The sequence below is a fragment of the Lagopus muta genome, chromosome 6 (genome assembly GCF_023343835.1).
Source record: "Lagopus muta isolate bLagMut1 chromosome 6, bLagMut1 primary, whole genome shotgun sequence".
NCBI lineage: Eukaryota > Metazoa > Chordata > Aves > Galliformes > Phasianidae > Lagopus > Lagopus muta.
Window position 1 is genome coordinate 14,861,827 of NC_064438.1, and position 18,335 is coordinate 14,880,161.

The window sequence follows — 18,335 nt, forward strand, 5'->3', positions numbered from 1 at the left end:
TTCCAAAGTTAGCTCTTTAAATCAGTCTACAACCAAGATAGTCTTAGTTCAGCCCTTAATTTTCTTGGGCTGTACTATGAATACAACAAACTTCTCATCACACACTAGACCTATTCAAAAGTAGAAAAAAGCAAAGAGAGTTTACTGCCTTTTAGCCCTTGGTTACCTCCTCAGAAAACTTTTTGATGAGAAAGAGAAGGATTGAGCTGCAATCTAACATCTTGAAGAAAGATTTTTTAAAACTATTATTGAAGAACTAATGCCAGCATAAACACTATAAAATAAGAATTCACTAGAAGTCAGGCTGATACCCAACAGAACGGGGACAAACAAAATGGACTGATAGTTAATTTCTATCCAGATTAATACATGCACTCTAAACATTCACCTAGACTCCTACAAAAGCACAATGATAAAAATAAACATAATTAAATTCACTAACCGCATAAGATTCATCAGGTGAAATCGTACAATTAGAGCTGGCACTGGTAGTTGAACTTAAAGTACTGAGTGTAGTAACTGTACTGTATGTAGAGCTTCCTGAAACGCTGACTGTACTTGATATAGGAGTTGTCCCAGAAGTAGTTGCTGAACCAGAAGAAACAATTTCTGAGGTGGTAATGGAGGTTGCAGTGACAGTACTAGAAGAACTAGAGGTTGTTCCTGAAGTGGTGGTAAAGGGTTTCGTAGGAGTTGTTCCAGATGTTGTGACTGTTGATGGAACTGTTGAAACTGAAGTTGGTGACATACTGCCAGATGGAGTCAACAATGGAGAGGATGCTGCTGTAGTCTGTGTACTAATGGGTGTAGAAACTGAAGCTGTTGAAGAGCTCTCAGACACTGTGGTCGTACCTTCGCTGCTAAAAGAACCCGTAGTGCTGTACGAAGAAGTTCCTGAGAAAACAGACAGTTGAACAGTTAGTACCCACCCTGATGTCATACAAAGAGCACAAAGTAAGGGAGCCATCTCACCCTGAAAGGAAATGGGAAACAGCATGTCTACACAACAAAATTCAGGTAGCTTGGACAGAAATGTTAAGAATTTTGGAGGTGGAGTACATTAGAGTGAAAGAAGAGGGATCACAGTTCACAATGCATGAAATCACAGGGCCTGTATCCAACAGAAATGCCTGTGATCCAAGCTACTGGCCTGACTGGCACTGAGAAGATCAAAGAGCAAACTCTGCTCTATAAATCTCTCAGGTCTCCAAAACCACCCTCTCATTCCTTTCATAGTCATTAAAATTAAATGCCTAATTGCATAACTGCTTTGAAGGTGATCAAGCCATAGGCCTTAAGGAAGGACCTTTAAAACTGTTGTCAACAAGCATAATATTAAAATTTCTCCATGATAGACACAGACCATAATCAGGAACATCTTGTATGCTCTCCTACAACATGAAGTGAAGGTACACATGGCAGATAAAAAATTCAATACCTGCACATAAGAGTACAGGAATAAAGCTGTGAAAAAAGGAAAGAAGACCTGAAAACCCAAGGTCTAGAAGAACTTGAAATAAAAGCGTAACAAGAACAAGAACCCTTCCTTTATGCAAGAGGCCTACAAATCAAGATATTCTCTCCAGCTAAAGGATGAGACCTCACAGTACGAACGGTAATACTCCACATATTATCACTACGTACATCAGTGAATCAGCTGACTCTGACTGACAAAAAAATTCCACCACATCTGGATAAACGAACAATAATCATTATCCTGTTAACAAACGCACACTCCTACCCTTAAAACACAAAGTTTGTAAACAACACCTGAAGATCCAGTCCTTTAAGGAACACAAAAAGATAGCCTTAACAAACCTCGAATCACAAAGAATAAAATCAAGTGCTAACAGATGGAAACACTGTTAACAACAAAATGCAAAACCTGAAGGAAAGACCAAAACATTACCTGCAGCAGTTCCAATGAAGTAAGGGAGATTCTTCCTTACCTTTTGCTGTCACGCTCTATTCCATGGAAAGACCACCGTTCCCAATGCAGGAAACCATCAGGCCCATTTTCCCTCCACAACTAATTTCCTGCCAGCGCATCTGCGGCTCCAGTACAACTACTGAAACTCTTCTCCATAGCCCTCTCACGTCTTGAAAGCCATTCTACAGCGTTTTTCCTTGCCATGCCATTTAACTCCAACTGCTTTTCTACGTTCCTGGGCAGCCCATGCTTCAGGCCAAAGGGCTGCCTCCTTCAATCTGTTCTCAACAAGCATTTTAGAAACACCCCAAGGTACAGAAACGTCTGCCTTCCAAACAAACGCTTATGCTCCATCACCAGGACGTGAACATACACATGACTGACAGAGAATCACTGCAGGAACTAAAAAGAATTGAACACTAATGCAGCGGAAGAAAGGGCAGAAGGTCGGAATGTCTGTGACCTGCAAGCACCAGAAACCAGAGTGCCCAAAACAAAAGCCCACAGCCCGTACACGAGATGCCTCCTAAGGGAATGCTCTCTCTAGATTGAGGACAAGATATGACAGCAGCAAAAGGAAGACTTCCAGTCCGACCACTGGCGGCCTAAGACAACCCGCTGCCCCTAGCTGAGAAAACCTTTTCCTAGGACACGCGGTGGCAGGGAACAAGGGACCTTCTGCCCAGGACAAATGCACTTGCCTTGCCTCCAAACAGCAAGATTCAGGACTACCTGTGGGCTTCTGCTCCACTGAGAAACGTTCAGCAACTACTCCCGGCCCGCAGCCCATACACAAAGCCTAAGTTCAGGCGCTCACAGGCCTTTACCTCTCCCTCTACAAGGCAACACGTGACAGGCATGGCCAGACAATTACCTTCCGTTGTCGTGGGTGGAGGTGTTAGGGAGGTGGTGGGTGTTGGCCTGGGTGTGGATGTGCTGACTGAAGTCGGGCCGGATGTGGACCAGCTAGTAACAGGAGTGGTGCTCACGGTGCTGCCGGTGGTGCTGCTGGAGAGCGTCGTGCCAGAGGTGGTAGTGGGGGCAGACGTGGTTGGTGTGGGCGGGGCAGTTGTGCTTGACACAACTGTACTCGTGGTGCTCTGGGAAGTGGGACCTGGGATAACACAGGGATTCATCTTTGCAGAAAAACATTTCCTCGTAATTCCTCCTTAACTCCCTGTTTCTCTACTGACTTCATCAAAATCCACCACCTGAAACCCACCAAGCTCAGAGAATTGGAAAGCAGAACATCTTACTAGCGGTATTACTTTCGTTCAGCAATTACACACCAAGGTTTCGTACAACCTCCAAGGGAGACACATGGAAACACTATACCTAAGACCAATACTGCATCAAAACACCCTGTGCACAGTGAGAACCATGCTCAGGCTACAAGAACTCCACAGCCCCTAAGCCAGCTGAATGCATTCCAATCATCCTTAGGCTTCCCTCCTCCGTCACTACTGCTGTCACATTCTATTCCATGGGGACACCACCGTTCCCAATGCAGCAAATCCGCTCCCACCACAACTACTTTCCTTCCAAGCTATACGGCCCTAGAACAGTAAGCAAACTCTACTCCGTACCCTCTCACGACTTGAAAACCATTCTACCGCATTTTTTCTTGCCATGCCATTTATCTACATCTGCAGGTCTTCCTGCCCAAGACAAACAAATTCTTCTCACGGTAAAATAGAAAGCACGAGAACTGGCGTGGGGCACACGTTAATTCAACAAAGGTGCAGCTGGGAAAGCTACAAGAAAAAACATAACGCGATGACCAGACATTACCTTCCGTTGTCGTGGGTGGAGGTGTTAGGGAGGTGGTGGGTGTTGGCCTGGGTGTGGATGTGCTGACTGAAGTCGGGCCGGATGTGGACCAGCTAGTAATAGGAGTGGTGCTCACGGTGCTGCTGGCGGTGCTGCTGGAGAGCGTCGTGCCAGAGGTGGTAGTGGGGGCAGACGTGGTTGGTGTGGGCGGGGCACTGCTACTCGACACGCTTGTACTCGACACGCTTGTACTCGTGGTGCTCTGGGAAGTGGGACCTGGGAAAACACAGGGTTTCATCATTGCAAGCAGGCAAATTGCATTTCCTCTTTCATTCCTCATTTCTCTACTGACTTCATCAAGCTCCACAACCACAAGCCCGGGAAGGTCAGAGTGTAGGGAAGGAGGCGGTCTCATTAGTAGTATTTGTGTCATTCACGAATTATGCACCACGGTTTCCAAAAACCTGCTTCGGAGACACATGCAAACACTACGTCTACCACCAATGCAGCATCTAACCACCGTGTGCACAGTGAAAGCTTGTAGCTCAGGCTACAAGAACTCCGCAGCCCTTCAGCCAGCTGAATGCATTCCGATCATCCTTAGGCTTCGTTCTTCCTTACCTTTTGCTGTCACGCTCTATTCCATGGAAAGACCACCGTTCCCAATGCAGGAAACCATCAGGCCCGTTTTCCCTCCACAACTAATTTCCTGCCAGCGCATCTGCGGCTCCAGTACAACTACTGAAACTCTTCTCCATAGCCCTCTCACGTCTTGAAAGCCATTCTACAGCGTTTTTCCTTGCCATGCCATTTAACTCCAACTGCTTTTCTACGTTCCTGGGCAGCCCATGCTTCAGGCCAAAGGGCTGCCTCCTTCAATCTGTTCTCAACAAGCATTTTAGAAACACCCCAAGGTATAGAAACGTCTGCCTTCCAAACAAACGCTTACGCTCCATCACCAGGACGTGAACATACCCATGACTGACAGAGAATCACTGCAGGAACTAAAAAGAATTGAACACTAATGCAGCCGAAGAAAGGGCAGAAGGTCGGAATGTCTGTGACCTGCAAGCACCAGAAACCAGAGTGCCCAAAACAAAAGCCCACAGCCCGTACAAGAGATGCCTCCTAAGGGAATGCTCTCTCTAGATTGAGGACAAGATATGACAGCAGCAAAAGGAAGACTTCCAGTCCGACCACTGGCGGCCTAAGACAACCCGCTGCCCCTAGCTGAGAAAACCTTTTCCTAGGACACGCGGTGGCAGGGAACAAGGGACCTTCTGCCCAGGACAAATGCACTTGCCTTGCCTCCAAACAGCAAGATTCAGGACTACCTGTGGGCTTCTGCTCCACTGAGAAACGTTCAGCAACTACTCCCGGCCCTCAGCCCATACACAAAGCCTAAGTTCAGGCGCTCACAGGCCTTTACCTCTCCCTCTACAAGGCAACACGTGACAGGCATGGCCAGACAATTACCTTCCGTTGTCGTGGGTGGAGGTGTTAGGGAGGTGGTGGGTGTTGGCACGGGTGTGGATGTGCTGACTGAAGTCGGGCCGGATGTGGACCAGCTAGTAACAGGAGTGGTGCTCACGGTGCTGCCGGTGGTGCTGCTGGAGAGCGTCGTGCCAGAGGTGGTAGTGGGGGCAGACGTGGTTGGTGTGGGCGGGGCAGTTGTGCTTGACACAACTGTACTCGTGGTGCTCTGGGAAGTGGGACCTGGGATAACACAGGGATTCATCTTTGCAGAAAAACATTTCCTCGTAATTCCTCCTTAACTCCCTGTTTCTCTACTGACTTCATCAAAATCCACCACCTGAAACCCACCAAGCTCAGAGAATTGGAAAGCAGAACATCTTACTAGCGGTATTACTTTCGTTCAGCAATTACACACCAAGGTTTCGTAAAACCTCCAAGGGAGACACATGGAAACACTATACCTAAGACCAATACTGCATCAAAACACCCTGTGCACAGTGAGAACCATGCTCAGGCTACAAGAACTCCACAGCCCCTAAGCCAGCTGAATGCATTCCAATCATCCTTAGGCTTCCCTCCTCCGTCACTACTGCTGTCACATTCTATTCCATGGGGACACCACCGTTCCCAATGCAGCAAATCCGCTCCCACCACAACTACTTTCCTTCCAAGCTATATGGCCCTAGAACAGTAAGCAAACTCTACTCTGTACCCTCTCACGACTTGAAAACCATTCTACCGCATTTTTTCTTGCCATGCCATTTATCTACATCTGCAGGTCTTCCTGCCCAAGACAAACAAATTCTTCTCACGGTAAAATGGAAAGCACGAGAACTGGCGTGGGGCACACGTTAATTCAACAAAGGTGCAGCTGGGAAAGCTACAAGAAAAAACATAACGCGATGACCAGACATTACCTTCCGTTGTTGTGGATGGAGTTGTTAGGGAGGTGGTGGGTGTTGGCACGGGTGTTGATGTGCTGACTGAAGTCGGGCCGGATGTGGACGAGCTAGTAACAGGAGTGGTGCTCACGGTGCTGCTGGCGGTGCTGCTGGAGAGCGTCGTGCCAGAGGTGGTAGTGGGGGCAGACGTGGTTGGTGTGGGCGGGGCACTGCTACTCGACACGCTTGTACTCGACACGCTTGTACTCGTGGTGCTCTGGGAAGTGGGACCTGGGAAAACACAGGGTTTCATCATTGCAAGCAGGCAAATTGCATTTCCTCTTTCATTCCTCATTTCTCTACTGACTTCATCAAGCTCCACAACCACAAGCCCGGGAAGGTCAGAGTGTAGGGAAGGAGGCGGTCTCATTAGTAGTATTTGTGTCATTCACGAATTATGCACCAAGGTTTCCAAAAACCTGCTTCGGAGACACATGCAAACACTACGTCTACCACCAATGCAGCATCTAACCACCGTGTGCACAGTGAAAGCTTGTAGCTCAGGCTACAAGAACTCCGCAGCCCTTCAGCCAGCTGAATGCATTCCGATCATCCTTAGGCTTCGTTCTTCCTTACCTTTTGCTGTCACGCTCTATTCCATGGAAAGACCACCGTTCCCAATGCAGGAAACCATCAGGCCCGTTTTCCCTCCACAACTAATTTCCTGCCAGCGCATCTGCGGCTCCAGTACAACTACTGAAACTCTTCTCCATAGCCCTCTCACGTCTTGAAAGCCATTCTACAGCGTTTTTCCTTGCCATGCCATTTAACTCCAACTGCTTTTCTACGTTCCTGGGCAGCCCATGCTTCAGGCCAAAGGGCTGCCTCCTTCAGTCTGTTCTCAACAAGCATTTTAGAAACACCCCAAGGTATAGAAACGTCTGCCTTCCAAACAAACGCTTATGCTCCATCACCAGGACGTGAACATACACATGACTGACAGAGAATCATTGCAGGAACTAAAAAGAATTGAACACTAATGCAGCGGAAGAAAGGGCAGAAGGTCGGAATGTCTGTGACCTGCAAGCACCAGAAACCAGAGTGCCCAAAACAAAAGCCCACAGCCCGTACACGAGATGCCTCCTAAGGGAATGCTCTCTCTAGATTGAGGACAAGATATGACAGCAGCAAAAGGAAGACTTCCAGTCCGACCACTGGCGGCCTAAGACAACCCGCTGCCCCTAGCTGAGAAAACCTTTTGCTAGGACACGCGGTGGCAGGGAACAAGGGACCTTCTGCCCAGGACAAATGCACTTGCCTTGCCTCCAAACAGCAAGATTCAGGACTACCTGTGGGCTTCTGCTCCACTGAGAAACGTTCAGCAACTACTCCTGGCCCTCAGCCCATACACAAAGCCTAAGTTCAAGTGCTCACAGGCCTTTACCTCTCCCTCTACAAGGCAACACGTGACAGGCATGGCCAGACAATTACCTTCCGTTGTCGTGGGTGGAGGTGTTAGGGAGGTGGTGGGTGTTGGCCTGGGTGTGGATGTGCTGACTGAAGTCGGGCCGGATGTGGACCAGCTAGTAACAGGAGTGGTGCTCACGGTGCTGCCGGTGGTGCTGCTGGAGAGCGTCGTGCCAGAGGTGGTAGTGGGGGCAGACGTGGTTGGTGTGGGCGGGGCAGTTGTGCTTGACACAACTGTACTCGTGGTGCTCTGGGAAGTGGGACCTGGGATAACACAGGGATTCATCTTTGCAGAAAAACATTTCCTCGTAATTCCTCCTTAACTCCCTGTTTCTCTACTGACTTCATCAAAATCCACCACCTGAAACCCACCAAGCTCAGAGAATTGGAAAGCAGAACATCTTACTAGCGGTATTACTTTCGTTCAGCAATTACACACCAAGGTTTCGTAAAACCTCCAAGGGAGACACATGGAAACACTATACCTAAGACCAATACTGCATCAAAACACCCTGTGCACAGTGAGAACCATGCTCAGGCTACAAGAACTCCACAGCCCCTAAGCCAGCTGAATGCATTCCAATCATCCTTAGGCTTCCCTCCTCCGTCACTACTGCTGTCACATTCTATTCCATGGGGACACCACCGTTCCCAATGCAGCAAATCCGCTCCCACCACAACTACTTTCCTTCCAAGCTATATGGCCCTAGAACAGTAAGCAAACTCTACTCTGTACCCTCTCACGACTTGAAAACCATTCTACCGCATTTTTTCTTGCCATGCCATTTATCTACATCTGCAGGTCTTCCTGCCCAAGACAAACAAATTCTTCTCACGGTAAAATGGAAAGCACGAGAACTGGCGTGGGGCACACGTTAATTCAACAAAGGTGCAGCTGGGAAAGCTACAAGAAAAAACATAACGCGATGACCAGACATTACCTTCCGTTGTTGTGGATGGAGTTGTTAGGGAGGTGGTGGGTGTTGGCACGGGTGTTGATGTGCTGACTGAAGTCGGGCCGGATGTGGACGAGCTAGTAACAGGAGTGGTGCTCACGGTGCTGCTGGCGGTGCTGCTGGAGAGCGTCGTGCCAGAGGTGGTAGTGGGGGCAGACGTGGTTGGTGTGGGCGGGGCACTGCTACTCGACACGCTTGTACTCGACACGCTTGTACTCGTGGTGCTCTGGGAAGTGGGACCTGGGAAAACACAGGGTTTCATCATTGCAAGCAGGCAAATTGCATTTCCTCTTTCATTCCTCATTTCTCTACTGACTTCATCAAGCTCCACAACCACAAGCCCGGGAAGGTCAGAGTGTAGGGAAGGAGGCGGTCTCATTAGTAGTATTTGTGTCATTCACGAATTATGCACCAAGGTTTCCAAAAACCTGCTTCGGAGACACATGCAAACACTACGTCTACCACCAATGCAGCATCTAACCACCGTGTGCACAGTGAAAGCTTGTAGCTCAGGCTACAAGAACTCCGCAGCCCTTCAGCCAGCTGAATGCATTCCGATCATCCTTAGGCTTCGTTCTTCCTTACCTTTTGCTGTCACGCTCTATTCCATGGAAAGACCACCGTTCCCAATGCAGGAAACCATCAGGCCCGTTTTCCCTCCACAACTAATTTCCTGCCAGCGCATCTGCGGCTCCAGTACAACTACTGAAACTCTTCTCCATAGCCCTCTCACGTCTTGAAAGCCATTCTACAGCGTTTTTCCTTGCCATGCCATTTAACTCCAACTGCTTTTCTACGTTCCTGGGCAGCCCATGCTTCAGGCCAAAGGGCTGCCTCCTTCAGTCTGTTCTCAACAAGCATTTTAGAAACACCCCAAGGTATAGAAACGTCTGCCTTCCAAACAAACGCTTATGCTCCATCACCAGGACGTGAACATACACATGACTGACAGAGAATCATTGCAGGAACTAAAAAGAATTGAACACTAATGCAGCGGAAGAAAGGGCAGAAGGTCGGAATGTCTGTGACCTGCAAGCACCAGAAACCAGAGTGCCCAAAACAAAAGCCCACAGCCCGTACACGAGATGCCTCCTAAGGGAATGCTCTCTCTAGATTGAGGACAAGATATGACAGCAGCAAAAGGAAGACTTCCAGTCCGACCACTGGCGGCCTAAGACAACCCGCTGCCCCTAGCTGAGAAAACCTTTTCCTAGGACACGCGGTGGCAGGGAACAAGGGACCTTCTGCCCAGGACAAATGCACTTGCCTTGCCTCCAAACAGCAAGATTCAGGACTACCTGTAGGCTTCTGCTCCACTGAGAAACGTTCAGCAACTACTCCTGGCCCTCAGCCCATACACAAAGCCTAAGTTCAGGCGCTCACAGGCCTTTACCTCTCCCTCTACAAGGCAACACGTGACAGGCATGGCCAGACAATTACCTTCCGTTGTCGTGGGTGGAGGTGTTAGGGAGGTGGTGGGTGTTGGCCTGGGTGTGGATGTGCTGACTGAAGTCGGGCCGGATGTGGACCAGCTAGTAACAGGAGTGGTGCTCACGGTGCTGCCGGTGGTGCTGCTGGAGAGCGTCGTGCCAGAGGTGGTAGTGGGGGCAGACGTGGTTGGTGTGGGCGGGGCAGTTGTGCTTGACACAACTGTACTCGTGGTGCTCTGGGAAGTGGGACCTGGGATAACACAGGGATTCATCTTTGCAGAAAAACATTTCCTCGTAATTCCTCCTTAACTCCCTGTTTCTCTACTGACTTCATCAAAATCCACCACCTGAAACCCACCAAGCTCAGAGAATTGGAAAGCAGAACATCTTACTAGCGGTATTACTTTCGTTCAGCAATTACACACCAAGGTCTTGTACAACCTCCAAGGGAGACACATGGAAACACTATACCTAAGACCAATACTGCATCAAAACACCCTGTGCACAGTGAGAACCATGCTCAGGCTACAAGAACTCCACAGCCCCTAAGCCAGCTGAATGCATTCCAATCATCCTTAGGCTTCCCTCCTCCGTCACTACTGCTGTCACATTCTATTCCATGGGGACACCACCGTTCCCAATGCAGCAAATCCGCTCCCACCACAACTACTTTCCTTCCAAGCTATATGGCCCTAGAACAGTAAGCAAACTCTACTCTGTACCCTCTCACGACTTGAAAACCATTCTACCGCATTTTTTCTTGCCATGCCATTTATCTACATCTGCAGGTCTTCCTGCCCAAGACAAACAAATTCTTCTCACGGTAAAATGGAAAGCACGAGAACTGGCGTGGGGCACACGTTAATTCAACAAAGGTGCAGCTGGGAAAGCTACAAGAAAAAACATAACGCGATGACCAGACATTACCTTCCGTTGTTGTGGATGGAGTTGTTAGGGAGGTGGTGGGTGTTGGCACGGGTGTTGATGTGCTGACTGAAGTCGGGCCGGATGTGGACGAGCTAGTAACAGGAGTGGTGCTCACGGTGCTGCTGGCGGTGCTGCTGGAGAGCGTCGTGCCAGAGGTGGTAGTGGGGGCAGACGTGGTTGGTGTGGGCGGGGCACTGCTACTCGACACGCTTGTACTCGACACGCTTGTACTCGTGGTGCTCTGGGAAGTGGGACCTGGGAAAACACAGGGTTTCATCATTGCAAGCAGGCAAATTGCATTTCCTCTTTCATTCCTCATTTCTCTACTGACTTCATCAAGCTCCACAACCACAAGCCCGGGAAGGTCAGAGTGTAGGGAAGGAGGCGGTCTCATTAGTAGTATTTGTGTCATTCACGAATTATGCACCAAGGTTTCCAAAAACCTGCTTCGGAGACACATGCAAACACTACGTCTACCACCAATGCAGCATCTAACCACCGTGTGCACAGTGAAAGCTTGTAGCTCAGGCTACAAGAACTCCGCAGCCCTTCAGCCAGCTGAATGCATTCCGATCATCCTTAGGCTTCGTTCTTCCTTACCTTTTGCTGTCACGCTCTATTCCATGGAAAGACCACCGTTCCCAATGCAGGAAACCATCAGGCCCGTTTTCCCTCCACAACTAATTTCCTGCCAGCGCATCTGCGGCTCCAGTACAACTACTGAAACTCTTCTCCATAGCCCTCTCACGTCTTGAAAGCCATTCTACAGCGTTTTTCCTTGCCATGCCATTTAACTCCAACTGCTTTTCTACGTTCCTGGGCAGCCCATGCTTCAGGCCAAAGGGCTGCCTCCTTCAGTCTGTTCTCAACAAGCATTTTAGAAACACCCCAAGGTATAGAAACGTCTGCCTTCCAAACAAACGCTTATGCTCCATCACCAGGACGTGAACATACACATGACTGACAGAGAATCATTGCAGGAACTAAAAAGAATTGAACACTAATGCAGCGGAAGAAAGGGCAGAAGGTCGGAATGTCTGTGACCTGCAAGCACCAGAAACCAGAGTGCCCAAAACAAAAGCCCACAGCCCGTACACGAGATGCCTCCTAAGGGAATGCTCTCTCTAGATTGAGGACAAGATATGACAGCAGCAAAAGGAAGACTTCCAGTCCGACCACTGGCGGCCTAAGACAACCCGCTGCCCCTAGCTGAGAAAACCTTTTGCTAGGACACGCGGTGGCAGGGAACAAGGGACCTTCTGCCCAGGACAAATGCACTTGCCTTGCCTCCAAACAGCAAGATTCAGGACTACCTGTGGGCTTCTGCTCCACTGAGAAACGTTCAGCAACTACTCCTGGCCCTCAGCCCATACACAAAGCCTAAGTTCAAGTGCTCACAGGCCTTTACCTCTCCCTCTACAAGGCAACACGTGACAGGCATGGCCAGACAATTACCTTCCGTTGTCGTGGGTGGAGGTGTTAGGGAGGTGGTGGGTGTTGGCCTGGGTGTGGATGTGCTGACTGAAGTCGGGCCGGATGTGGACCAGCTAGTAACAGGAGTGGTGCTCACGGTGCTGCCGGTGGTGCTGCTGGAGAGCGTCGTGCCAGAGGTGGTAGTGGGGGCAGACGTGGTTGGTGTGGGCGGGGCAGTTGTGCTTGACACAACTGTACTCGTGGTGCTCTGGGAAGTGGGACCTGGGATAACACAGGGATTCATCTTTGCAGAAAAACATTTCCTCGTAATTCCTCCTTAACTCCCTGTTTCTCTACTGACTTCATCAAAATCCACCACCTGAAACCCACCAAGCTCAGAGAATTGGAAAGCAGAACATCTTACTAGCGGTATTACTTTCGTTCAGCAATTACACACCAAGGTCTTGTACAACCTCCAAGGGAGACACATGGAAACACTATACCTAAGACCAATACTGCATCAAAACACCCTGTGCACAGTGAGAACCATGCTCAGGCTACAAGAACTCCACAGCCCCTAAGCCAGCTGAATGCATTCCAATCATCCTTAGGCTTCCCTCCTCCGTCACTACTGCTGTCACATTCTATTCCATGGGGACACCACCGTTCCCAATGCAGCAAATCCGCTCCCACCACAACTACTTTCCTTCCAAGCTATATGGCCCTAGAACAGTAAGCAAACTCTACTCTGTACCCTCTCACGACTTGAAAACCATTCTACCGCATTTTTTCTTGCCATGCCATTTATCTACATCTGCAGGTCTTCCTGCCCAAGACAAACAAATTCTTCTCACGGTAAAATGGAAAGCACGAGAACTGGCGTGGGGCACACGTTAATTCAACAAAGGTGCAGCTGGGAAAGCTACAAGAAAAAACATAACGCGATGACCAGACATTACCTTCCGTTGTTGTGGATGGAGTTGTTAGGGAGGTGGTGGGTGTTGGCACGGGTGTTGATGTGCTGACTGAAGTCGGGCCGGATGTGGACGAGCTAGTAACAGGAGTGGTGCTCACGGTGCTGCTGGCGGTGCTGCTGGAGAGCGTCGTGCCAGAGGTGGTAGTGGGGGCAGACGTGGTTGGTGTGGGCGGGGCACTGCTACTCGACACGCTTGTACTCGACACGCTTGTACTCGTGGTGCTCTGGGAAGTGGGACCTGGGAAAACACAGGGTTTCATCATTGCAAGCAGGCAAATTGCATTTCCTCTTTCATTCCTCATTTCTCTACTGACTTCATCAAGCTCCACAACCACAAGCCCGGGAAGGTCAGAGTGTAGGGAAGGAGGCGGTCTCATTAGTAGTATTTGTGTCATTCACGAATTATGCACCAAGGTTTCCAAAAACCTGCTTCGGAGACACATGCAAACACTACGTCTACCACCAATGCAGCATCTAACCACCGTGTGCACAGTGAAAGCTTGTAGCTCAGGCTACAAGAACTCCGCAGCCCTTCAGCCAGCTGAATGCATTCCGATCATCCTTAGGCTTCGTTCTTCCTTACCTTTTGCTGTCACGCTCTATTCCATGGAAAGACCACCGTTCCCAATGCAGGAAACCATCAGGCCCGTTTTCCCTCCACAACTAATTTCCTGCCAGCGCATCTGCGGCTCCAGTACAACTACTGAAACTCTTCTCCATAGCCCTCTCACGTCTTGAAAGCCATTCTACAGCGTTTTTCCTTGCCATGCCATTTAACTCCAACTGCTTTTCTACGTTCCTGGGCAGCCCATGCTTCAGGCCAAAGGGCTGCCTCCTTCAGTCTGTTCTCAACAAGCATTTTAGAAACACCCCAAGGTATAGAAACGTCTGCCTTCCAAACAAACGATTATGCTCCATCACCAGGACGTGAACATACACATGACTGACAGAGAATCATTGCAGGAACTAAAAAGAATTGAACACTAATGCAGCGGAAGAAAGGGCAGAAGGTCGGAATGTCTGTGACCTGCAAGCACCAGAAACCAGAGTGCCCAAAACAAAAGCCCACAGCCCGTACAAGAGATGCCTCCTAAGGGAATGCTCTCTCTAGATTGAGGACAAGATATGACAGCAGCAAAAGGAAGACTTCCAGTCCGACCACTGGCGGCCTAAGACAACCCGCTGCCCCTAGCTGAGAAAACCTTTTCCTAGGACACGCGGTGGCAGGGAACAAGGGACCTTCTGCCCAGGACAAATGCACTTGCCTTGCCTCCAAACAGCAAGATTCAGGACTACCTGTGGGCTTCTGCTCCACTGAGAAACGTTCAGCAACTACTCCTGGCCCTCAGCCCATACACAAAGCCTAAGTTCAGGCGCTCACAGGCCTTTACCTCTCCCTCTACAAGGCAACACGTGACAGGCATGGCCAGACAATTACCTTCCGTTGTCGTGGGTGGAGGTGTTAGGGAGGTGGTGGGTGTTGGCCTGGGTGTGGATGTGCTGACTGAAGTCGGGCCGGATGTGGACCAGCTAGTAACAGGAGTGGTGCTCACGGTGCTGCCGGTGGTGCTGCTGGAGAGCGTCGTGCCAGAGGTGGTAGTGGGGGCAGACGTGGTTGGTGTGGGCGGGGCAGTTGTGCTTGACACAACTGTACTCGTGGTGCTCTGGGAAGTGGGACCTGGGATAACACAGGGATTCATCTTTGCAGAAAAACATTTCCTCGTAATTCCTCCTTAACTCCCTGTTTCTCTACTGACTTCATCAAAATCCACCACCTGAAACCCACCAAGCTCAGAGAATTGGAAAGCTGAACATCTTACTAGCGGTATTACTTTCGTTCAGCAATTACACACCAAGGTCTCGTACAACCTCCAAGGGAGACACATGGAAACACTATACCTAAGACCAATACTGCATCAAAACACCCTGTGCACAGTGAGAACCATGCTCAGGCTACAAGAACTCCACAGCCCCTAAGCCAGCTGAATGCATTCCAATCATCCTTAGGCTTCCCTCCTCCGTCACTACTGCTGTCACATTCTATTCCATGGGGACACCACCGTTCCCAATGCAGCAAATCCGCTCCCACCACAACTACTTTCCTTCCAAGCTATACGGCCCTAGAACAGTAAGCAAACTCTACTCCGTACCCTCTCACGACTTGAAAACCATTCTACCGCATTTTTTCTTGCCATGCCATTTATCTACATCTGCAGGTCTTCCTGCCCAAGACAAACAAATTCTTCTCACGGTAAAATAGAAAGCACGAGAACTGGCGTGGGGCACACGTTAATTCAACAAAGGTGCAGCTGGGAAAGCTACAAGAAAAAACATAACGCGATGACCAGACATTACCTTCCGTTGTCGTGGGTGGAGGTGTTAGGGAGGTGGTGGGTGTTGGCCTGGGTGTGGATGTGCTGACTGAAGTCGGGCCGGATGTGGACCAGCTAGTAATAGGAGTGGTGCTCACGGTGCTGCTGGCGGTGCTGCTGGAGAGCGTCGTGCCAGAGGTGGTAGTGGGGGCAGACGTGGTTGGTGTGGGCGGGGCACTGCTACTCGACACGCTTGTACTCGACACGCTTGTACTCGTGGTGCTCTGGGAAGTGGGACCTGGGAAAACACAGGGTTTCATCATTGCAAGCAGGCAAATTGCATTTCCTCTTTCATTCCTCATTTCTCTACTGACTTCATCAAGCTCCACAACCACAAGCCCGGGAAGGTCAGAGTGTAGGGAAGGAGGCGGTCTCATTAGTAGTATTTGTGTCATTCACGAATTATGCACCACGGTTTCCAAAAACCTGCTTCGGAGACACATGCAAACACTACGTCTACCACCAATGCAGCATCTAACCACCATGTGCACAGTGAAAGCTTGTAGCTCAGGCTACAAGAACTCCGCAGCCCTTCAGCCAGCTGAATGCATTCCGATCATCCTTAGGCTTCGTTCTTCCTTACCTTTTGCTGTCACGCTCTATTCCATGGAAAGACCACCGTTCCCAATGCAGGAAACCATCAGGCCAGTTTTCCCTCCACAACTAATTTCCTGCCAGCGCATCTGCGGCTCCAGTACAACTACTGAAACTCTTCTCCATAGCCCTCTCACGTCTTGAAAGCCATTCTACAGCGTTTTTCCTTGCCATGCCATTTAACTCCAACTGCTTTTCTACGTTCCTGGGCAGCCCATGCTTCAGGCCAAAGGGCTGCCTCCTTCAATCTGTTCTCAACAAGCATTTTAGAAACACCCCAAGGTACAGAAACGTCTGCCTTCCAAACAAACGCTTACGCTCCATCACCAGGACGTGAACATACCCATGACTGACAGAGAATCACTGCAGGAACTAAAAAGAATTGAACACTAATGCAGCCGAAGAAAGGGCAGAAGGTCGGAATGTCTGTGACCTGCAAGCACCAGAAACCAGAGTGCCCAAAACAAAAGCCCACAGCCCGTACACGAGATGCCTCCTAAGGGAATGCTCTCTCTAGATTGAGGACAAGATATGACAGCAGCAAAAGGAAGACTTCCAGTCCGACCACTGGCGGCCTAAGACAACCCGCTGCCCCTAGCTGAGAAAACCTTTTCCTAGGACACGCGGTGGCAGGGAACAAGGGACCTTCTGCCCAGGACAAATGCACTTGCCTTGCCTCCAAACAGCAAGATTCAGGACTACCTGTGGGCTTCTGCTCCACTGAGAAACGTTCAGCAACTACTCCCGGCCCTCAGCCCATACACAAAGCCTAAGTTCAGGCGCTCACAGGCCTTTACCTCTCCCTCTACAAGGCAACACGTGACAGGCATGGCCAGACAATTACCTTCCGTTGTCGTGGGTGGAGGTGTTAGGGAGGTGGTGGGTGTTGGCACGGGTGTGGATGTGCTGACTGAAGTCGGGCCGGATGTGGACCAGCTAGTAACAGGAGTGGTGCTCACGGTGCTGCCGGTGGTGCTGCTGGAGAGCGTCGTGCCAGAGGTGGTAGTGGGGGCAGACGTGGTTGGTGTGGGCGGGGCAGTTGTGCTTGACACACTCGGAGTGTAAATTGTGCTTGTTGTCGGTGAGAGGGACACCGTTGTGCTGGTTTCTCCACTGGTTGTAGTCGTGATAGCTGTTGTGCACTCTGGTCTTAATGGTGGTGTACAGCAGACTTTGATCTGATAATTCAGGCAGACTGGCATTGGTATCACACCCCCTGCGGTCTGGTCGTCATTTTTACAGATGAGTCCTGTGTTAACATCACACTCCACTTTCTGCCCTAAATCTTCTATAGGAGTGTCTGGAAATTTCTCAGCTCTGCAGGAAATATTCTCAGCCTTCGTACAGTTCCATGAAGGGATCTTATTCTGAATTGTTTCGAAGGTCTCATCATCACCATTCCCTGGGCCATACTGTGGGTAACTCACATCGATCCAGTCAGTCCAGATGCAGTCCTCCGGAACGCTGCAGTCTACTGCGGTTGGACATCAGTAAAAGTAGACAGTTAGGAACGACACAATCACTTGGAGGAGGTGATAACAGATGGGAGGATCACGCACGTGTTGACGGCAATAAGTGCCACGCTTCCATCTGAGGACTAGCCCATGAAACCCACAATGGGAAAAAATGCGTCTCCCAGCAGAAGAATGGCATGCCAGTGCCCAAAAAGCACCGAAGGCAAGCAGCAGAAGAAAGGGAAGAAGGTCAGAAAAGCCATGGCCCAAAAGGACCTGAAACAAAAGTGTCACAACAATAAGCTCCATGCCATATCAAAACCGGGTTCGCACACAGAAGGACCTCACCAGCTGAAGGAAAGCAACTCAAAGCAGCAAAACAAGGACATCCTGTCTGGTCAAAGTTCGTGTAGCAGGCTACAGGATTATACAAGTTCTAAAGAGCTGTGCAGAGAAAAGGAACAAGGGACTTTCTGTCCAAGACAAACACTCTTCCCACAGTAAAAAAGAAAGCAAGAGATCTAGCGTGGGGCACACGTTAATTCAACAAAGGTGCAGCAGAGAAAGTCGACAAGAAAAAACATAACGCGATGACCAGACATTACCTTCCGTTGTCGTGGGTGGAGGTGTTAGGGAGGTGGTGGGTGTTGGCACGGGTGTGGATGTGCTGACTGAAGTCGGGCCGGATG

General features: G+C 49.8%; 1 protein-coding gene across 3 annotated transcripts in view; it reads right to left on the minus strand.

The window, feature by feature from the left end:
* Window positions 1-18,335, minus strand: part of MUC2 (mucin 2, oligomeric mucus/gel-forming) — a 114,678-nt gene that overhangs the window by 13,516 nt on the left and 82,827 nt on the right. For all 3 annotated transcript variants that reach the window (XM_048950123.1, XM_048950122.1, XM_048950125.1), the window contains one exon: window positions 443-894. In XM_048950123.1, coding sequence (XP_048806080.1) covers window positions 443-894 — 452 coding nt within the window. The remainder of the gene's footprint in view (window positions 1-442; window positions 895-18,335) is intronic.